Below are 24,152 nucleotides of genomic sequence, written 5' to 3'. Positions count from 1 at the left end.
AAAATACTAACTCCTGATTTGCATTGAAGCGTTTTTTTCGCTTTTAACATTTAATTTTACCAATTTTGAAGGCTTTTATACAAAAATCCAGAAAAATGTTTTAGCTTCGATGTGGATCAGAGATACTATTCGTTTTACAAAGATGTGGGCTTCTTTTGTCTATATATCGGGTGATTGGTTAACTATGGACCACTCAATATCTTAGAAGATATTAGACTTTTTTAATTTTTTTTTTTAATACTTTTATAGTAATTAGTTGGGACAAATTTTATATATATTTCAAAATTTTAACACCATCCCTTATGCGTTAAAACCATATCAACTTTGGATTTTTAAATGGTAACCCCCAATTTTTTTTTGATGATCATGTTTATTTTTTTTAATTTAATTTTAGGCGTAAAAACTAGGTAAATAGATTGAGTAGTTAACGAGCTACACAGTTATAAAACTAAAGGGAGCGTAAAAAATAAATTAAATATCTTGGAGACGCTAACATATTAAGGTGACACTTGACTGCTCTCTGTTATTATTTATTGACAATTAACTTTGACAATAGCTATAGTAGCGTTTCAAAATCATAACCTTACCAAACACTATTTACTTTAGGTAAATAATTCACCGATAGTAAATAATAATGATAACCGCTATATCGACTGAAAAATATACCACCACTACACACTTTTACATTTATTTTGTAAAATAGTAGGTATGTTTAATTTGTTATCAATACCTTGTGTATATTTTTCCAGCATTTAGCAATTATTTGTTTTGGTTAATTTGACACATTTTGTTTATTCATGCGATTTGTACGTCTTAATTTCATAGTATATTATAATAATATAGTATCATAACTTACTAGATCTATGAACTTGTCAACATTTATTGTGTTTTAAATAATAACATTGATATTAAATATCCATAATCAATGTGAATGCCGAGATGGAGTTTTGCTCAAGTGACAAGTCTATAAAACCTAAAACCTTACTTATAAAATGTATGCACATCAAATATCAAAATTAAAGGTTCTTATAATAATAATATGTTATTTAAAATAAATAAAGTAATTTGAATTATGCTTGATGATATTTTAGTTAAAACTTTTATTTTACAGTATTATTACAATGTTATTTATTAAAGTTTTTTTAAAAATATTTTCACTAACAGAATTAATAATTTGACTAGTTAAGACACCAGTAAAAGTTACATTTATTAAGACCAAGACGCTAAATAATCATAATAATTGAAAAATTAAAATAATTAACTTTTTGATTAATTTTCAAGTATTAAGTAGTCGTATTTTTATAATAATTTGTTCTGTGTTGATATTAATCTACGCTAGTAACGAATCGTTTTGGTAGAACCACAGTATATACTCTATATAAGACCGTAATTAGACCACGGTAACCTATGGTTGAAATTAAAAAAAAAACTATTTACTAGGGCTCATAATATTGTTTGTTTATACAAAACAGCAGCTAATGCCTAATATTCAATACGTACAGGTACACTGCGCCGCTAGGAATACTACAGAAAAAACAGATAAGAAGACATTACCCATATAATATTATAGATTTATTATTAGTTCGTTTTCATTGTGACCGACGACCGTCAACTATTAACTTTAATCTACAGCCGTATCGTTAATCAATCTTATTTTGTGAAACGTGAGATCTGGCGATAAACGATTTTTTTCTTTAGTTGTAAAACTTATAAAAGCATCTCATAAAAACTAATATTATAATATTGTTGTACTAAGCTATAACTTTAAAAGTACTTGTCTGATTTAGCTAGTTTTTACGCCTAAAATTAAATTTAAAAAAAATAAACACGATCATCAAAAAAAAATTGGGGGTTACCATTTAAAAATCTAAACTTGATATGGTTTTAACGCATAAAGGATGGTGTCAAAATTTTGAAAAATACATTAAATTTGTCCCACCTAATAACTATAATAGTAAAAAAAAAAAAGTTTAAAAAGTCTAATATCTTCTAAGATATTGAGTGGTCCATAGTTAACCAATCACCCGGTACAGTGTAACCTTTTTAAAGACTGGACTAATTCCTATTAGACTAATTTACAATTAGTTATTTTAGAAACTTATGTTTCGAAAACATTTAAAATGAATATAATAACATTATTTAACCAATGTGGTTCAAACTATATTTTTTTTCTATGTCGGAGGGTGGTGTACAAATCAATGGTTAAGATATGTCAAATATATATTTTTGATATTTACAGATGTTTCATTATGTATAAGACACTTTTTTTTAAACATTTACAATTACTAGATTTGGAAACTTATGTGTCGAAAAAATATTTAAAGAATATAGTATACATTATTTAACGAATGTTATTTAAACTATATAGAAACAGAGTTTTTAAAGTATGACGCAAATGGCAATGTTATTTGGAAAATACAGCACATAATATTATGGTCCTAAAAAACACGTGGGCCAGATAAATCATTTTCGTTTGCAACAAACAATTATGGATAGTGTTGCATAAAATTATTGTCCGACATTTCAAATATTCCTGATTATTTTCGAACACAATAAGTCAAAATGTGAAATATTATATTTAACCTATAATCTAAGATGATTAAGTTACTCTCTAAAAATACAAAGTTGGTCCAACTAAAACTATGGTTACTTTAAGGGCACAATACCTTTCTAGTTGGACTGAGGTATTAGAAACTTGATCCTAATAAAAGTATGCTTATTAAAGGGACTCAATAAATTACTAGTTGTAATAACTAAATCAAAATTAGTTCCAAATAAAATTTAATTGAGCTAACTATTAATTTAGTTATTCCACCTAGAAATGTATGTGTATTAATCAAAATCACTATATTAATCAAAATGTAAGTTAGACCAACTAAATATTTTTTTTTTTAGGAGGGTAGTATACAAACGAATGTTTTAGATATGTCAAATATATGTTTTTTGATATATACAGATGTTGTATTCAGGATAACACATTTATTCTAAAATAATTCTAATTTGTAGTTTCCCTTTTTAAAAACATTTAGAATTACTAAATTTGAAAACACATGTAAAAAAAAAATTCAAATGAATATAATATACAATATTTGACAAATTTTATTTAAACTACATGGTAACAGAGTTTTTAAAGTATGACGCAAATCCAACCGGAGTTCAACGTCCGTAGTGTGCCCCACCAGTTTCCAGCTTTCGGCTTAAGCTATGGCGACAGCACTCTAATCCATTCATGGTGAGGAATGCCCGCTTTCTCAAGGACCTCTTCAGCATCAGTCATGAAGGCACCCGGATCTTCTTGTCTTTTCCCGGAAAACTCCGGCAAAGAAGATCGCGCCAACTGCAGGCTCTCGTGGGAGATAAGGGATGTATCGTGGAAGGTGACATATCTATCCCTTCTCGGCTCCCTGGTCCTTTCTTCCGTTCGGACTCCGTTTAACCAGTGTTCGCGGTCAGTTTGTTCGAGAAAAGTGGTCTGCACTGAACTTCTCCGTTAGGTAGGTGAGTATATGTTAGCATGATTAGTATTCGGCCACCACCGGAATCGCGATGTGACCGCGTCAGTATTTTCTAGGCCGTACAGTCCAAACCAAGTACACTGTAAACAAGCAAAATTGGAAAGTATTAAATTGAGGTGCCGTATTTACAAATAAGCATCAGATCGTTATGTTGGAAGTTATTTTATCCGAGAGGACCAGTACAGCAGAAGATAGGCATAATAGAATCAAAGCATAGAGGTGACGGAGAGGCCACTGGTCTACAGGAATTATTATAAATAAAAGTAATAAAAGTGAATAAAATCACTTTCAAGTAAACGCTTTGATGCTTTAACGCATGAAATATTCCTTATAAATTTCTACTCTAGTTCAAACTAGAACTGAAAAATAAATTAAATAATTTAAGAGGTCATATTCCTATGAATTGTTTTAAGCCATATATTATAAAATTACTAAAATCTTATAGTTCTACCGATCAATTTTTATTTTTTATTTTTGTTGGTTTTTGGTTTAGAAGAATTTAATTTTTCTACTTTTTTTCTACAAAAGAACCAATCGCAAACCATTTCGGATACATAGAGATGATACTCAAGTAAATCGGTCCAAAGGAAAAAAATATGTGACCCTTATTTTTGGATATTAGGTTTATTTTTCACAGTTTTTTTTTTACAAAAGTTTAACAGCAGATTTTTAAGAAAATTGTTTGTTTGTGTTATTGTTCCATTCTAAATTATTCTAGATATGTTCTTTAAATAGGGCACTATCGATAAACGTTGAAAATATATGCATATATTTTGCACATGAGTAAACAGTTTTAAAATGTGATAAGTAGGAACATAAAAAAATAACAGAATAGGATTGCGTGTATTATGAATGCCATACAACGTAAATAAAAACGCTCTTAAATATCTGTTACTTAAAGCAAATTGCACGGTTAAATAGTTAAAACTTGGTACTGTTTTCATTCCATAAGTATATTTTCTTGTAGTAAATATTGCGGATATTCGGGAAAACCTTATTTGAATCACAGTCATCAAGCAATAATAAAATATTCCCATAACATTAAAAATCGTCATAGGAACTGTTATCGAATATTTCAAAAAAACAGTTTTTACTTCCAAAATAAATAATTCAATATTCTGAATCCTAGTTTCTTGTTTAAATGTTTAAAATTTTTTCAAAAACCATGATACAGATTTTTTGCGTGGCATTTTATTTTATGCAATGTCAAGGTGCTGGCCCTACTAAACAACAACTTGTAAGCATAACGAGTACTTATTATTTATGATTAATAAAAAATGCCGAGATTGCTGCTTAACAATTTACAAAATGTAAAATATTTTTTAAAAAATGTATTATTGTTTTCCTTTCTACATTTTCTTACCAAAGAGTTATTTACGTAATATTTTCACTTATAACCAATTACCGATAACAAAAAAAAAAAACTTTAACTACTATAAAATGTATGTTATTATGCTGAAAAAAATTCGCAAGCCATATTATATGTCTAATAAATTTGGCTTTTTTTTTTTTGGTTAATGAAGGAACAGTGTAACTTGCAAATTTTAAAATAGAACTAAATGAGTACATTTTGTTTTTATACCAATAGCAAAACATAGAAAGAATAGTCAGTGGACATTGCTGGCCGAATGGCCTGTACTACGAAGATTTATTAAGTGTACTTGACGAAGTAAAACGGGAAACGGGCGCACGTGGATATCTCCCCAGCCTTGATGAATTAGAAACAACGATAGAAAGTAATAAATAATAGGATAATACTCAATAAACCTGTTGAGTAAAATGTACAAATCTATTGAAAAGACACTTTAATAATCAAGTCTATTAAAAAGTGAAAGAGCATTTATATTATATAAATATTAAAAAGAGAAAGTTTAGCAAAATATGAAATGCATGATCAGATTTAAAATAAAGCCAGTACAGTGGGACAGAGCAAAGTGGGGTCGGGCCATAGTGGGGACGGGGAGGTCACAGGTTTACAGGATTTTTTTACAACTGAAATTGATAAAATCACTTACGAATACACGATTCGATGCGAATCGATAGTTAGTATTTTCTAACCAGTTAAGTCCAAACCAAGCACAGTATAAAACAGTATAGTAAAAAATAATTAAATTGAGGTTCAGTATTTATAAATTAGCATCAAAGCGTTTATTTGAAAGCGATCTTATCCTAGAATAATTACAAGGAGATACAAACTTTAAACTCGTATGGTTTGTTTTTTCAAATTTTTATTGTGAAGAAGTGAACTTTTTCAGTATTTACTCCCCCCCCCCCAAGTTCCAATTAGATAAATTTGTGATTTATAAAGTGCTAAAATAATAAAAAATAAAAATATTGTAACACAAAATTTTGTTCTTTCAGGTTTTACATTTAGGGAAGAAGACGCTGTAATTTGCGCCCGATATATAATAGGTGACGATAGTATGACGGTAAATAAAAAACGATTTTTTGCGGGAATATTTGAAATATTCAAACTTTCAATTATTTTATGTAAAATTGGTTGAATTTATTCTTGTAAGCATAACAAGTACATAATATTTATGATTATGAATATTTTGAGGATTTGCTGTTTTTTGCAAAATGTGAAATTTTTAGTTTAGAAAATGAATCTTAACGTGCCCATTAAAATGTTTTAATTGTAAATTGTAATACACATTTTAATGTGTATTTTTATTCTGATAACTATAGAGAACGATAAGAGGATTTTTCGAAAACAAAGTATATCAAGGTACCATAAACTTTGTACAATTAGGTGATATCATTCAAGTTGTAAGAGTGTTAAAGCATTTGGATCCATTCACTGATATAGCTGTCCAATTGAAAGCGGAAATATTAAGTAATACACAATAGAAAAATATTTTCTAAACATATTGAGAAAAATGTTCAAAAACGATTGAAAAGACATTCTAATAATGAAGTCTATCATTAATTGCACAACTATAAATTACATAATTTTTTATAAAAATTAAATGTATTACGTAATTTTACATTACTATTTCAATCACGAAAATTTGAAATAATATTTTTTGGCATGTGGAAAACATAATTTTTCTCAATATATTTGCTGTTAAATTGACCTGATTCGTTTGATTAAAAAAATGTATAACACTTTGTACTTTCAGAACGTATATTTCCTATTTGGGAAAAAGTTAATATCATTGCTTGCATTGTTAAGAGCTTACATTTTTGATTATATTATTAACTGTTATTAAATTAATGCATGTGTGTACTATGTAGTATGTCACAAAAATGTAGTCTTGATTGATTAATAAATCATTTTGCTCTTACATTTCGTTAGTATTTATTTTATTACTTCATATAAATTACCATTTTTAAACTTAAAAACCACTAAACAAAATTCCAACATTTTTTTTAAAAGGCAGGTTTTAATACAGACCACAAAGTTACTTATTAAGAAATAATAATAAGTTTAAAAAAAAAATACCCGAATAATAACATAAAGTGCTATGTAACTATAAATTAGTAATTACATAATTATTGACAATCTACAATATTTTTACCAATTTAGTATGTTTTAACACATAACATTAAATAAAATTATGATATTTGGATATTAAACCAAATAGTGATAAGTGATAACGCATAATTGACCTAACCAACCGAAAATTATAGGTACGTTATTTCAGTATTGTTGTGTATTGGGTATTATCAATGATAACTTTATTACGTGGTAACTTATGACTGAATGCCCAGTGGATGAAAAATTGCTTCTACAAATTATATAACAGTCAATTTTGTATTTCATAGAGTCGATCAGCAGCGCGCCGAACGTTTCCTCGGACCCCGCTGACCCATAATATTCAAATTTATGTAGTTAAGTAACTACTCATCCAAAACGAAAAATTCAAGTATATATACATTTAATATACAATAGTTCTTGATAATTTTAACAACAAAATTGGTGTTGCCTCCTGCCCTGAACTTGTAACTTCAATAAAGTTCAATTAAAGTTTCAAAAAATGCTCTCAAGTTGGGAGGGAGTAAAAACAAAAAAAAATAACGAAAAATTGAGATCTCATTGCATAAAAACAATATGTAAATATAAAATAAACTTTCTTATTAAACCCAGTGACATATTAAGTGGTTAACGATAAGTTGATCACTTTGTAACATCACCTAACATAATAATATGAATAATATTATTTCGTCCTTTTAGTCATAATATTACTTTCAAAACCCTTATAAGTTTAGTCATTACTATATTATGCATTCAACTCGCGTTATACATTTTATTTCAACCTTATGTTTACACAAATTGTTAACGATTTATTTTCTTTCATAAAATTATACAATATTTTTCAACTATTTCTATAATTTTTATATTATCAAAAAAAAGTGGCTTTTCACAAAAACTGCTGCATTATAAATAATGACAAATAACTGTAGGCGTTATACATTTTTATGTTTTTACATTATGTACTACAAAGACTACTATTACAGGGCTTTTATTGCTTTTATCGAAAACAAGTTGATTTTATTAGTATTTTGTGTACTAAAATGTTAGAACTGTTTATTATCTTGCATTGAAGGACCCTGATTTTACAATAACTATTAACGGATTTTAAAATAATTTTTTTAATTAAATAATATTGCCCGTGTGGCTCTCGGGAAAGAAAAAGGCCATAAGTTGTTCCCCCTGTCGTAAAAGGCGACTTATAGGAACACCGAAAGTCTCCCGGGATAAGGAGTTTCCTCTACAAAGCCAATGGCTTTCGAGGCAGTTGAGCTGAGAAGAGAAGAGCACTTTTTTGACCTAGATTTGGGAAACCGGCTCTAATAGCGGACCACATAAGTGGTCAACGGCATAAAGATGTAGAAGGCAAAGGACATCCACTACATTAAAGATCCTACAGGATAGTCTATGTAAAATCATTCATGGCAAACACATAACCCCCTACATGTAGCTAAATCATATAAGGGGTGACATAACACATTTGTTTATATGTTTTTATATTTAAATAACACATTTGTAAGAATTTAATCAACAATTGGGTCGTTAACTGCAAAAGTCGTGTATCTTTACATTTTTAAAATATATATACTTTTGCCTAATGGAGTCACTTAAGCTGTATAATGCCAACAGCTATTAATTGTAATTTGTTGTAATTAGTATAAACATTTAGGTACACAAGTGATTAACAAAATATTTTTAATATTTTGTATTTTACTTTATTTGTATGCTAAATTTTAAATGTCAATTAATAAGTCTTTTACCTTCACCGAACAAAGTCTAGATATACATTTATTAGAGTTTTTTTTTACTTGTTATTGTTATAATAACTGTGGCGAGTACCTGTTTTTTTAATTTACATACAGTTAATGTATTGCGTTTTCCTAAATCAAAAATGTTTTATAATTATAACTTATTAAAAGGAGTTTTTGTAAAATCATTTATCTTGAATTTGGTAATTTAATATTGTATTTTGTTTTTTTTGTATCAAAACTAAGCTGTTTTTCACAGCAACTGTTGTAATGTAAACAAGTTTTTATAGGTATCACAAATGTTGAATAATATACGAATCTCCGTATTTTACAAAAACAAATTGTATAGTTTATTTGCTTATTTTTTTATCGAATTGTTTTTCTTAACATATTTTGTTTTGCAGTTGTTTTTATATTTAAATTTTTGACCAATTTTATTTCTTACACTCCATGTTACAATAAATATAGCAGAATAGATAAAACATTTCTTTTTGCAAAAACGCTAAGAATACTTTTTCTAAAACTTAATACAATACTTTTACACAACTGGAATGGTTTTAAATTGCACCGTTATTTTTAAACATGAAAACATGTTCTTAGCAAAGTTAATATGTCGTTTTTTACAACGACTCTTGCGATGTAGATAAATCAAAACACCCTTTAATATCGTATACTTATAATTTTTAATGACTTAAGAGTTTACACAATTTTAACTTCAGAGCAGTTATAATTCCCAATAACAATTTGCATAGTTTTATATAACATTATTCATGTTTAAGTATGTTATGATACTCATACAAGCAAAATACAATAAAAAAAATCAGTTGTTTTTTTATCACTTAAAATATATGGGCGATTTTATTTTATAGATTCTTCATTTATTAATTTATGTCATCGAATTATTTCAAAATTTGTGTTGTGTTCTTTGGTTTTCGCCTGATAGCTACAGAAAACGGATATCTAGTGCTAAACTATAACAGTTGAAACTTTCGAGTTTAACTTGATTAGTATATTAATGTATAAAATTATACATTTAAAGTTTAAGTCCAAAAACCCGGAATTTTGGAATATTTAATGATCCTTCAAATTTACTTATTAATACCAGTATTCGAGTTAAAGTAATAATAATTGAATTCTATGCTGGGATTTATTAACAATTACGTTATTATTAGATACTAAGAGTAGTTTAAACGCCCAACCAGGTTATCGTTTTATTTCAAGTATATTTTGCTAATATGCAAAATATCAATTTTGATTAGTTATAATTTGCAGCAAAATGTTCATATTTTGTCTGAAATAGTTAAGAAGATATTATATACATGTTTATATTGACAAAACATTAAACACGCCCAATCAATTTAATGTACGTATCTTAGTGGATACAATGTAATTTATCACATTCAAATTACAATAGCTTTTCTAACTTGTTTAAAAAAAAACTATTGAATCTGATACTTGTATTACTGCGTGTTTATCGTCGGTTATCGTTTGCACGATTTATTTTGTAAGTTTAAAATTGTGTACATAGCCCTCCGCCGAGACCCCGTATTTACTATTACTCAAACTATTGCAATATTAAGTAAATGTAATTTAATATTGTATTTTGTTTTTTTTTTATCAAAACTAAGCTGTTTTTCACAGCAACTGTTGTAATGTAAACAAGTTTTTATAGGTATCACAAATGTTGAATAATATACGAATCTCCGTATTTTACAAAAACAAATTGTATAGTTTATTTGCTTATTTTTTTATCGAATTGTTTTTCTTAACATATTTTGTTTTGCAGTTGTTTTTATATTTAAATTTTTGACCAATTTTATTTCTTACACTCCATGTTACAATAATTATAGCAGATATGTCTAATTATTATTAATTGGAGTATTACACTTAAATGCATTTTTAGATAAAACATTTCTTTTTGCAAAAACGCTAAGAATACTTTTTCTAAAACTTAATACAATACTTTTCCACAACTGGAATGGTTTTAAATTGCACCGTTATTTTTAAACATGAAAACATGTTCTTAGCAAAGTTAACATGTCGTTTTTTACAACGACTCTTGCGATGTAGATAAATCAAAACATCCTTTAATATCGTATACTTATAATTTTTAATGACTTAAGAGTTTACACAATTTTAACTTCAGAGCAGTTATAATTCCCAATAACAATTTGCATAGTTTTATATAACACTATTCATGTTTAAGTATGTTATGATACTCATACAAGCAAAATACAATAAAAAAAATCAGTTGTTTTTTTATCACTTAAAATATATGGGCGATTTTATTTTATAGATTCTTCATTTATTAATTTATGTCGTCGAATTATTTCAAAATTTGTGTGGTGTTCTTTGGTTTTCGCCTGATAGCTACAGAAAACGGATATCTAGTGCTAAACTATAACAGTTGAAACTTTCGAGTTTAACTTGATTAGTATATTAATGTATAAAATTATGCATTTAAAGTTTAAGTCCAAAAACCCGGAATTTTGGAATATTTAATGATCCTTCAAATTTACTTATTAATACCAGTATTCGAGTTAAAGTAATAATAATTGAATTCTATGCTGGGATTTATTAACAATTACGTTATTATTAGATACTAAGAGTAGTTTAAACGCCCAACCAGGTTATCGTTTTATTTCAAGTATATTTTGCTAATATGCAAAATATCAATTTTGATTAGTTATAATTTGCAGCAAATTGTTCATATTTTGTCTGAAATAGTTAAGAAGATATTATATACATGTTTATGTTGACAAAACATTAAACACGCCCAATCAATTTAATGTACGTATCTTAGTGGATACAATGTAATTTATCATATTCAAATTACAATAGCTTTTCTAACTTGTTTAAAAAAAACTATTGAATCTGATACTTGTATTACTGCGTGTTTATCGTCGGTTATCGTTTGCACGATTTATTTTGTAAGTTTAAAATTGTGTACATAGCCCTCCGCCGAGACCCCGTATTTACTATTACTCAAACTACTGCAATATTAAGTAAATATAACATTATACTCTACTTGGTGTTATGCTTCAGAGTAATGTAAATATGTTATTTATAACGAAAAATGACAAATGTTGCTTATGTTAACAAATTCGCATCAACAATTCTGCAAAATACATCTTTTATTGTTTCGGTCGGCAATATATAAGCCATTCGATCAGTCGTAAAAACCATTGAAGCAGCCAGTATTTAGCAGCTAGTAAGTAATATACGAAATTATTTTCTTATATTTGTTGACTTTATATATTTTCTAAATGTAAAATGTATTAAATATTACGGAATAATAATTTTAAATATAATTACTTTAAAAAAACGCTTGCATACTATTTAAATGATATTTTTTTAAATTATTCGATTACATTTTTTTAAAAAAAACTTTTATTTGAATAATTTGTTATCTAGATGATTATTTAAATATATTTTATTAGAATAATGAAAAACTCTGGTTATAACTACGCATAGAATAGTAAGAATAGTACGTATCAAAGAGTTTATTTGAAAGTTATTTTATCCTAGTAAGCCAGTACAGTGGGGTCGAGGCACAATGGGATCAAAGTAGTAGGGACGGAGAGATCACAGGTCTACAGGAATTATTTTTAATAAAAGTGGTAAAACCACTTTCAAATAAACGCTATAAACGCTTTGATGCTAATTTTTAACGTAGTCGTTAAAAAAAAAAATGGTTCGTATTTTCTTGATGTTTTGTTTATGTTAAATGTTTTTCCATCCACACCACACATATTGTAAATAGACATCTACATATTATAATATTTTTTAATACTATATGTTGCTGGCCTAATACAAGTGGTGTATAAAGTTATGATATTTTATTGTATTTAGAATCGATGTGAATTGTTTTTTAGTATTGTAGTGTAGGACTTTCAGCAATTTTTTAGTTTTATACCATATTATACTTATATGGTATTTATTTTAGCTCCTCCTCCAGACGTAGTAACACATTTAACACAAAAAAACTCATGTATTTTTTAAACAAGTGTTTTGCACTAACTGAATAATATCACCAGAAATTGTTGGGTACTCATATTGTTTAAGTACTTAAAAAATAGTTATTCAAAACTTGTTATCGACCAGTCAAAATGTTTAGTACATTATTCTTAATTTAAAAAGTTAATGATATGCATATGTTAAAATATATGTTTTAAAAGTTGCTATCAAAAAATCTAAGTTCTAGTAAAATAATATTGTAGAGTGGTGTCTTTGAGCAAGCTTGGCTTTTTTAATAATGGCTCAAAAAAATGATTTTATCATTACGGTTCCGCAAAACTACCTTAGCTCTAAATTTTTTTATTTAGGTCCCTAATACTTTTTTCTAATAAATTGGCAATTTAGTGCGATGAACTGTGCGGTTATATACCATCGTTTATACTTTTCCTAGTTTAAACATTTATTATTCGTATATGTTATTACATAAAATTCGATTGTATAGAAAATGTATAACGATACTATTTTCTTAATTGCGACACATTATTGAATGAAGAGGAATTAAATTTATTAAGAGATCGGAAAATTTGAACACAGTAATAAAAAATGTGTTAACTAGAATACATGACATACGTATAAAGTTATGATATTTTATTGTATTTAGAATCGATGTGAATTGTTTTTTAGTATTGTAGTGTAGGACTTTCAGCAATTTTTTAGTTTTATACCATATTATACTTATATGGTATTTATTTTAGCTCCTCCTCCAGACGTAGTAACGCTAAGATGTTTACACATTTAACACAAAAAAACTCATGTATTTTTTAAACAAGTGTTTTGCACTAACTGAATAATATCACCAGAAATTGTTGGGTACTCATATTGTTTAAGTACTTAAAAAATAGTAAGGTAAAAAACTATTTAATAAAAGTATTTTTATTGATATTAATACAAAATTTGTGTTTGACGTAATATTTGTAACAAAGAGGTACTATCATGCAAGCAAACTCAAACGTTCAAAAAGATAAACAATAAAACATGATACAGTCAAAAACCATTTGTTTTAAAAAAAAAAAAAAAAATAATAATAGTAAAACTTGGAAACTTGTATTTGTAAAATCCAACAGTTCTTGTAACTTAAACAATTTATAATGCTAACACGGTTAGCTTAACAGTCATTTGTCTTTTGTCTACATTTAATTTCGAGTTCTTAGGCTACCAGAATGAATGCATAAAACGTGTTTAATGTAACCAATTACCAAACAAAATCCGCCTTGACATAGTTAAGAGGACTCTACGCCTGTGTAGTTTCTATCGAAAACAACTATTCAATTTAACCTTACTCTGAAACGCGTGAAACGACAATAACTTTGAAAAATAGTATACATATTTTGTCAATAATTGTTTTTCGAGCTTTTTCGTATATTGAGGTTACGTAATCTTTGCATCAATATAAGAGAACCATGATTTTGTACTTGCATGTTTACAACAACAGAAGTTTAAACTAAACGCCAGAGCAATGTAAATAAGTAAATATAATAATAAAGAAATAATTCCACATGGAGTTAAAAATGTACATAGACAACTCTGTAATAAATGTTTAGATTTTATTATAAGTATACCTCTGTCTAATATAACATGTTTTAATTTGCATTATTGTTTGCAGACCAAAATGAAAGTTTTCTATGTGTTAATGATCTGTTCCTTTATATATGTTTTTGCAGCTGATAGTATGTAATTTATTTTTACAAGTACCTACTTAAGGTACTTGTTTGAGGTTTGAAAAAAACTAAACAAAATTAAATAATTTTCAACTTTTTTACAGATGATCCAGCCGATAGAAAGGTTCTTGACACTACAAGTCAGTACACTTTTTTGTTTGCAAAATACTTTTTTAAGTTCTAAGACTTATATTTTTTATACATAATTTATTACAGACATACTGATTTACAAACATATTGATAGAAGTAAGACATTTTAGTACTTAACATTTTTTTTTATATAGCGTTTATTTGAAAATTTACAATCTAAATCGAAAAAAATAGTGGTCTAATCATATGTAAGCGACTGTTAAGTTGTTTTCACTTTCCTTTAATATTGGGTCCCCAAGTCAACTTATGGTCAAGGATAAGGCCGAGATATTTTGCTTTGTTTTGATGTGGTATGATTTTGCCATTGTAAAAGATTTGTGGACAGTTTTGAGGTCGAAGAGAAAAAGTCATGTGTATGGATTTGGTCTCGTTGATGTTGATTTTCCAGTTATTAAACCATGTTGAAAATGTATTTAAGTGGGTTTGGACATATAGACTAGCTACAGTAGGGTCTACATTGGATGCATATAGATGCATATACTTAAAAAAAAAATTGTATTTCAACCCTTAGGTTGGTTTGCAACTCTTCTTCTCCATTCTTCACGGTCACTCGCTATTTCTTTTAATACCCTATAGCTTCCAATTCCTGCATCTTTCTTGATTTGTCCAATAAATGTAATGCGAGGTCACCCAGGTGATCTTTTTCCTTCAATCAAGCCCTCTAGTATTGTGCTGTACAGTTCTTCTAGATGTCTTAATATGTGTCCCACCATTTTTCATCTTCTCATCTTAATCAAATAACGCAACTTGTGTAGAGAATATTTCTTAAAAGGGTCTCCTACACGAACAATATGATTATATATTAATTCAGTTTGTACAATATTATTAATAATCTAAAATAGATATTATAGAATAATTGTGTAATAAAATTATTCCTACATGGTTTATCACTAGTCAAAAGTGTCACGTTTAACTCAAAATGTACTTCTATTCAGAACATTTTTGTACATAATATAATGTCGCATTAAAATTTCATTTTTTTTTTTTTAAGTCAATCAATTATTTGTTTATTTCAGACACCATTCGGAACAAAATAAAACATTTTGCTTATCGAAGAAATGAATTCTCAATGAGTAACTATTATTTTACAACAAATCCGATTAAGTATGCTAGTAGAAGAAATGTTTTAGAAATAATACAATAATTGCAAAAACAATTTATCAGTACATTTTTATGAGTAATATAAGTATTAAATTTAAATCACTCAATATTTATTTGTAAATGTAACTTCATTATTATTTTTAAACATGTATTTTCTACCTTGACTTCCTCTTTTAAATTTATAATTGAACATGAAGTTAAGTCAAATATCATTTAAAATACATTTTTGTAATCATAATTTCAGAGGAATTGACTTTTATGTTTGCAATACCTGGTAATAATTGAAAATATTTCCATATAGTTGTTAGTTGTTTACAAGTATAAAATGTTTTCCTTTTAATTTCAGAACAAAATATTGATGGCGACCCTATTATTCGTAATTCATATTAATAATACATTACACGCGGCTTTTACATTAGTTTTCAATTTATGAGAAAAATCATATGCATATTAATTTTTCCATAACAATACACAAATATAAAAATGCATTTTATTTTAAATTTTAGAGCACGCATTAGAGATTCAATTGCAACAAGGAGTATTACAAGACTCAGGTAATTATAAAATTCAACATAATTTCACAAACACGTAACAAAACTGAAAGTTAAATTTCAATTGTGCTTAAAAATATTCGGTTTGAAATCATAGTCATAAACTAAATATGTTTCACTTAGTGTCATTAAACAAATTTTGGAATGACCCCAGCCAAAATATAATATCCATGTTACTTGTAATTTTCAACAAAATTGTGTCGAAGCATCTTTCATAAATAAACAATTAAATTCATTAATTGGCCAATGTAATCTTAATTTATAAAGTTACTGTTATACATAGATATAATAAAATACTTATTTTCCATAACCGTACAATTATTTATTGCATATTTTTATGTTTTTGTTAAAGGCTATACTAACGAGCAGGCTACACATGAAGGTAATTACGCTTTATTCGACAGTCGTAAAAAGCGCTTAATATTTAGATGGTTATTCGAAATCTATCTTAAGTCAATCCAGGTTTCCGTAACGTAATGAGAACAAACTGTTAAAATGAAAACGATCAGTTTACAAGTTGATAGTAAACCAAACATAACATAATACAAATATTTGTTCAACAACTATACGTTCGTTTAAACGCTTGTAATTTAACGTTTTACTTTACCTCCAACTGAACGCAAAAAAATGATACTTTCGTTAAACATTTAAACTTATAACGTTACACGTTTTAACTTCAAAAACCGCTACCCTGAACACAACGTGTAAAAATGATTTGTTCATCAAATTTTTTTGCACATAAACGTTTTAGATTTGTTCATTTAAATAATATTTTTTTTAACTTAATCTTCAATCATACAACTTATTTATTCATTGATACATATAATGCCAAACACGTCGTAATTCATATTCAATGAAACGTAAAAAAAGTTTTCTGTAGTTTCAGTATATTTTTTACGTTTTCAATCCATTTTTTGTATTATGTTTTGAGTAATATTTTAAGGTCAATAATAAAATAATTACACCCAATGGATACAAAAGAAATGGCTTTATAAAAACAATTTGTTATTTTTTTTATTATGAAATCATTTTTAATCTAAATCATAACACATATATGTACTAAAAATATATTCGTTTAAAATACAACTAACACAAATATACATTTAATTAACTTCCATTTATATCTACCATACAAATATCAAACAACAAGATTTTTTGATTTTTTTTGTTTTTTAATAAAAACTAATATCAGCTTAGAATGGCTTGTATTCACAGTCAAAATTTGTGTGCGATATTTATTTCTACTAGCATTTAAATTGTCAGTGAAAAATTATGCCAATAATTGTAGTTGCCGCACATCTTTTTACCATAATAAAATATCACAAAAAGTATTTGACATTGATTCAACTACTATTCATTTAAGTTTCTACTTTGGATTACCATTTAGAGTTTGTCATTTTACAGTTGTTATATTTAAATAACATACTAGTCGAATAAAATATTATTTGGGTTGAAAATCTGGGTAGATTTTTCGAATAATTTTTTTTTTTAATCAGACACCATGTAAACGTATAATTCCAAGAAAAACATATTTTAACGATTTGTGTGTTTGTTTAATGTGTGTTTATCGAATAATGTAATTTGTAATTTTGAAATTTTACCTTGTTTACTGAGGTTACAAAATTGCCATAATAAAAACACTTTACAAAATTATTTATAACACTTTTATTGATTTTTTCAGCTAGTGATCGAATTAGTGTGTTTGGTCTTGGAGAACAACGAAGAGATCTGTTAAAACCCTCTTTAGCTTTGTTAATAATCGATATTATGATGAGTAAATAATAAACTATTAAAACAAATAGTAGTTACATGGAAAAAATACATATTCAGACCAACAAACTTTACAGTTAACACATTACTTTTATAATTGAAATAACTACACAAATAAATCGTCCGACTAATTTTCTAGTTAAATAACCTATAAACTTAGTTCAACAGGTTATTTAACTTTTATTCCACCGTTACAGTTTTTTATTAGGTTAATATCCGTACCTTAGAGCAAAAGGGTATTTAGTTAAGAAAATTTCATTTTCCGGTATTTTCCTCAATTCACTGCCTTATATGACGTTTGTACACTTAAGAGTCCTTATAAGTTTATTGACTTTAACTAGTTAGTTAGTTATTTATTAATTAGATATTTAGAGGTGGAAGTAAAGGAAAAAATGATTGCCAAGGGTGTAAGTGAAAGTCATAGAGGAAATGTATGAAGGGGCAAGTACAACAGTAAAAAGTGTGTGTGGAGAAATGGAAGATTTTAGTGTAAGAGTTAGTGTGCATTAAAGTTTAGAGTTGAGTCCTTACTTGTTCTTTTGAGTAATGGACGAGGTTACGAAAGATATACAGGGGGAGGTGCCTTGGTGTATGATGTTTGTGGATGACGTAGTGTTAGTGGGGGAAAGTCCGGAAGAATTAGCTGAGAGACATGAAGATTAGTGAAAAACGCTTGAAGAGAAAGGACTGAGGACTAGTAAGAGTAAAACGGTGACAATTGCTTTAATTTTGGAAAAAGTTTTAGGGCTGGCCACGTAATACAGATGGGTGATAAGGAAGTGTGTGGGGTTGATAAGTTTAGGAAGAAGAAGTTAGTAAATATTAATTTATTAATAAATTATTTTATTTTTCTCTCTCCTGTAAAATTTACATTTTGTGACTCAATACACTTTTTCTCTTGGGTGAGGATATAAGATTAGCCTTAATTTTAATTTATCCAACTATGTATTTTATTGTCAGTGCAGCAAGCTAAATTTGGCTAACCTTTAAACCTTTTTTTTAGACCCAGACTACCACGGTATTGATTTTGTCTTCACATGTCGAATCATAGGGTTGTTCATGAGTACAAAATTTCCAACATCATACACAAAAACTGCTATGGTTTTACCCGACGATACTTGTGTCATTGGTCATGGAAGTGATGGCATAAAATCATACGCATACCAAGGAAAATATATACATCGTGTAAACAACGAAGACCATTCGGATGTAGGGAAAACCATAAATCATGAGTTATGGTAATTAATAATTTCTATACTCTTTTTAATAAATAACACATAAACTACAAAGTACTTCTGTTATTATATTTAAATATTTTTTTGCGTGCCACGCGAATATCAAAGTTGTCAAATAATTCAATATACTTCATAGAAGTAATAATATAATAACATGATAAATATAATAAAAGATTTATTTGAGTTTTGCCGTTTTGTTTGTCTAATGTTTATTTATTTTATCTTTTTTAATGTTATTTTTACTCTAATATTATTTCCACTGTTTTAAACACACTATTAAGTCTACTATATGAATTCACCAAGACAAAGTCAACACTATTTATGAATCGATAATTTAAATAACACACTTTAATACCTTAGTTATGGCTCTCCCATACCAATATTAACCACCGCCAATCATTAACGGAGCCAAGAGAGTTAGTTGAAGAATCAAGTATTGTCATGCGACGTTTAACCAGGGGCGGATAGGCCCACCTGGACACCGGGATTTTCCCGGTGGGCCGCTACTTATATTGACGAAGATAGGCCGATGAAAAATATTGTTATTGACGATATTGTACAACGTACATACATACAACTAAAATTAAATTATTGTAAATACAGCACCTCAATTTAACACTTTTTAAGTTTGCTAGCTTACACTGTGCTTGGTTTGGTCTGTACTGTCTTGAAAATACTAACTCCTGATTTGCATTGAAGCGTTTTTTCGCTTTTAACATTTAATTTTACCAATTTTGAAGGCTTTTATACAAAAATCCAGAAAAATGTTTTAGCTTCGATGTGGAGCAGAGATACTATTCGTTTTACAAAGATGTGGGCTTCTTTTGTCTATATATCGGGTGATTGGTTAACTATGGACCACTCAATATCTTAGAAGATATTAGACTTTTTTAATTTTTTTTTTTTAATACTTTTATAGTAATTAGTTGGGACAAATTTTATATATATTTCAAAATTTTAACACTATCCCTTATGCGTTAAAACCATATCAACTTTGGATTTTTAAATGGTAACCCCCAATTTTTTTTTGATGATCATGTTTATTTTTTTTAATTTAATTTTAGGCGTAAAAACTAGGTAAATAGATTGAGTAGTTAACGAGCTACACAGTTATAAAATTAAAGGGAGTGTAAAAAATAAATTAAATATCTTGGAGACGCTAACATATTAAGGTGACACTTGACTGCTCTCTGTTATTATTTATTGACAATTAACTTTGACCATAGCTATAGTAGCGTTTCAAAATCATAACCTTACCAAACACTATTTACTTTAGGTAAATAATTCACCGATAGTAAATAATAATGATAACCGCTATATCGACTGAAAAATATACCACCACTACACACTTTTACATTTATTTTGTAAAATAGTAGGTATGTTTAATTTGTTATCAATACCTTGTGTATATTTTTCCAGCATTTAGCAATTATTTGTTTTGGTTAATTTGACACATTTTGTTTATTCATGCGATTTGTACGTCTTAATTTCATAGTATATTATAATAATATAGTATCATAACTTACTAGATCTATGAACTTGTCAACATTTATTGTGTTTTAAATAATAACATTGATATTAAATATCCATAATCAATGTGAATGCCGAGATGGAGTTTTGCTCAAGTGACAAGTCTATAAAACCTAAAACCTTACTTATAAAATGTATGCACATCAAATATCAAAATTAAAGGTTCTTATAATAATAATATGTTATTTAAAATAAATAAAGTAATTTGAATTATGCTTGATGATATTTTAGTTAAAACTTTTATTTTACAGTATTATTACAATGTTATTTATTAAAGTTTTTTTAAAAATATTTTCACTAACAGAATTAATAATTTTACTAGTTAAGACACCAGTAAAAGTAACATTTATTAAGACCAAGACGCTAAATAATCATAATAATTGAAAAATTAGAATAATGAACTTTTTGATTAATTTTCAAGTATTAAGTAGTCGTATTTTTATAATCATTTGTTCTGTGTTGATATTAATCTACGCTAGTAACGAATCGTTTTGGTAGAACCACAGTATATACTCTATATAAGACCGTAATTAGACCACGGTAACCTATGGTTGAAATTAAAAAAAAAACTATTTACTAGGGCTCATAATATTGTTTGTTTATACAAAACAGCAGCTAATGCCTAATATTCAATACGTACAGGTACACCGCGCCGCTAGGAACACTACAGAAAAAACAGATAAGAAGACATTACCCATATAATATTATAGATTTATTATTGGTTCGTTTTCATTGTGACCGACGACCGTCAACTATTAACTTTAATCTACAGCCGTATCGTTAATCAATCTTATTTTGTGAAACGTGAGATCTGGCGATAAACGATTTTTTTCTTTAGTTGTAAAACTTATAAAAGCATCTCATAAAAACTAATATTATAATATTGTTGTACTAAGCTATAACTTTAAAAGTACTTGTCTGATTTAGCTAGTTTTTACGCCTAAAATTAAATTTAAAAAAAATAAACACGATCATCAAAAAAAAATTGGGGGTTACCATTTAAAAATCTAAACTTGATATGGTTTTAACGCATAAAGGATGGTGTCAAAATTTTGAAAAATACATTAAATTTGTCCCTCCTAATAACTATAATAGTAAAAAAAAAAAGTTTAAAAAGTCTAATATCTTCTAAGATATTGAGTGGTCCATAGTTAACCAATCACCCGGTACAGTGTAACCTTATTAAAGACTGGACTAATTCCTATTAGACTAATTTACAATTAGTTATTTTAGAAACTTATGTTTCGAAAACATTTAAAATGAATATAATAACATTATTTAACCAATGTGGTTCAAACTATATTTTTTTTCTATGTCGGAGGGTGGTGTACAAATCAATGGTTAAGATATGTCAAATATATATTTTTGATATTTACAGATGTTTCATTATGTATAAGACACTTTTTTTTAAACATTTACAATTACTAGATTTGGAAACTTATGTGTCGAAAAAATATTTAAAGAATATAGTATACATTATTTAACGAATGTTATTTAAACTATATAGAAACAGAGTTTTTAAAGTATGACGCAAATGGCAATGTTATTTGGAAAATACAGCACATAATATTATGGTCCTAAAAAACACGTGGGCCAGATAAATCATTTTCGTTTGCAACAAACAATTATGGATAGTGTTGCATAAAATTATTGTCCGACATTTCAAATATTCCTGATTATTTTCGAACACAATAAGTCAAAATGTGAAATATTATATTTAACCTATAATCTAAGATGATTAAGTTACTCTCTAAAAATACAAAGTTGGTCCAACTAAAACTATGGTTACTTTAAGGGCACAATACCTTTCTAGTTGGACTGAGGTATAGAAACTTGATCCTAATAAAAGTATGCTTATTAAAGGGACTCAATAAATTACTAGTTGTAATAACTAAATCAAAATTAGTTCCAAATAAAATTTAATTGAGCTAACTATTAATTTAGTTATTCCACCTAGAAATGTATGTGTATTAATCAAAATCACTATATTAATCAAAATGTAAGTTAGACCAACTAAATATTTTTTTTTTTAGGAGGGTAGTATACAAACGAATGTTTTAGATATGTCAAATATATGTTTTTTGATATATACAGATGTTGTATTCAGGATAACACATTTATTCTAAAATAATTCTAATTTGTAGTTTCCCTTTTTAAAAACATTTAGAATTACTAAATTTGAAAACACATGTAAAAAAAAAATTCAAATGAATATAATATACAATATTTGACAAATTTTATTTAAACTACATAGTAACAGAGTTTTTAAAGTATGACGCAAATCCAACCGGAGTTCAACGTCCGTAGTGTGCCCCACCAGTTTCCGGCTTTCGGCTTAAGCTATGGCGACAGCACTCTAATCCATTCATGGTGAGGAATGCCCGCTTTCTCAAGGACCTCTTCAGCATCAGTCATGAAGGCACCCGGATCTTCTTGTCTTTTCCCGGAAAACTCCGGCAAAGAAGATCGCGCCAACTGCAGGCTCTCGTGGGAGATAAGGGATGTATCGTGGAAGGTGACATATCTATCCCTTCTCGGCTCCCTGGTCCTTTCTTCCGTTCGGACTCCGTTTAAACCAGTGTTCGCGGTCAGTTTGTTCGAGAAAAGTGGTCTGCACTGAACTTCTCCGTTAGGTAGGTGAGTATATGTTAGTATGATTAGTATTCGGCCACCACCGGAGTCGCGATGTGACCGCGTCAGTATTTTCTAGGCCGTACAGTCCAAACCAAGTACACTGTAAACAAGCAAAATTGGAAAGTATTAAATTGAGGTGCCGTATTTACAAATAAGCATCAGATCGTTATGTTGGAAGTTATTTTATCCGAGAGGACCAGTACAGCAGAAGATAGGCATAATAGAATCAAAGCATAGAGGTGACGGAGAGGCCACTGGTCTACAGGAATTATTATAAATAAAAGTAATAAAAGTGAATTAAATCACTTTCAAGTAAACGCTTCGATGCTTTAACGCATGAAATATTCCTTATAAATTTCTACTCTAGTTCAAACTAGAACTGAAAAATAAATTAAATAATTTAAGAGGTCATATTCCTATGAATTGTTTTAAGCCATATATTATAAAATTACTAAAATCTTATAGTTCTACCGATCAATTTTTATTTTTTATTTTTGTTGGTTTTTGGTTTAGAAGAATTTGATTTTTCTACTTTTTTTCTACAAAAGAACCAATCGCAAACCATTTCGGATACATAGAGATGATACTCAAGTAAATCGGTCCAAAGGAAAAAAATATGTGACCCTTATTTTTGGATATTAGGTTTATTTTTCACAGTTTTTTTTTTACAAAAGTTTAACAGCAGATTTTTAAGAAAATTGTTTGTTTGTGTTATTGTTCCATTCTAAATTATTCTAGATATGTTCTTTAAATAGGGCACTATCGATA

General features: G+C 27.7%; 2 protein-coding genes across 4 annotated transcripts in view; both read left to right on the top strand.

Moving 5' to 3' along the window:
* The window catches only part of LOC126843972 (uncharacterized), a 27,642-nt gene extending 8,273 nt beyond the window's left edge, over positions 1-19,369 (top strand). The window contains exons 5-11 of one of the 3 annotated variants that reach the window (XM_050581783.1): positions 15,580-15,636; positions 15,909-15,938; positions 16,011-16,040; positions 16,171-16,218; positions 16,568-16,597; positions 17,897-17,989; positions 18,989-19,369. In XM_050581783.1, the coding sequence (XP_050437740.1) occupies positions 15,580-15,636; positions 15,909-15,938; positions 16,011-16,040; positions 16,171-16,218; positions 16,568-16,597; positions 17,897-17,989; positions 18,989-19,227 (527 nt within the window). In that variant the 3' untranslated portion in view covers positions 19,228-19,369. The remainder of the gene's footprint in view (positions 1-15,579; positions 15,637-15,908; positions 15,939-16,010; positions 16,041-16,170; positions 16,219-16,567; positions 16,598-17,896; positions 17,990-18,988) is intronic. The other 2 variants (XM_050581784.1, XM_050581785.1) reach the window with 2 other exon arrangements.
* Positions 11,907-24,152, top strand: part of LOC126843971 (uncharacterized) — a 25,079-nt gene continuing 12,833 nt past the window's right edge. Inside the window, exon 1 of the mRNA XM_050581782.1 lies at positions 11,907-11,949. The gene's annotated coding sequence lies outside the window, so the exon portion shown is untranslated. The remainder of the gene's footprint in view (positions 11,950-24,152) is intronic.

This window comes from Adelges cooleyi, unplaced genomic scaffold, assembly GCF_023614345.1.
Source record: "Adelges cooleyi isolate 19-005CV unplaced genomic scaffold, UGA_ACOO_1.1 ACOO_flye_CR_arks_rails_tigmint_CR_PRNA_580, whole genome shotgun sequence".
Taxonomy (NCBI): Eukaryota; Metazoa; Arthropoda; class Insecta; order Hemiptera; family Adelgidae; genus Adelges; species Adelges cooleyi.
Note: the sequence above shows the minus strand (reverse complement) of the source record. Positions and strands in the feature narration are given on the sequence as shown.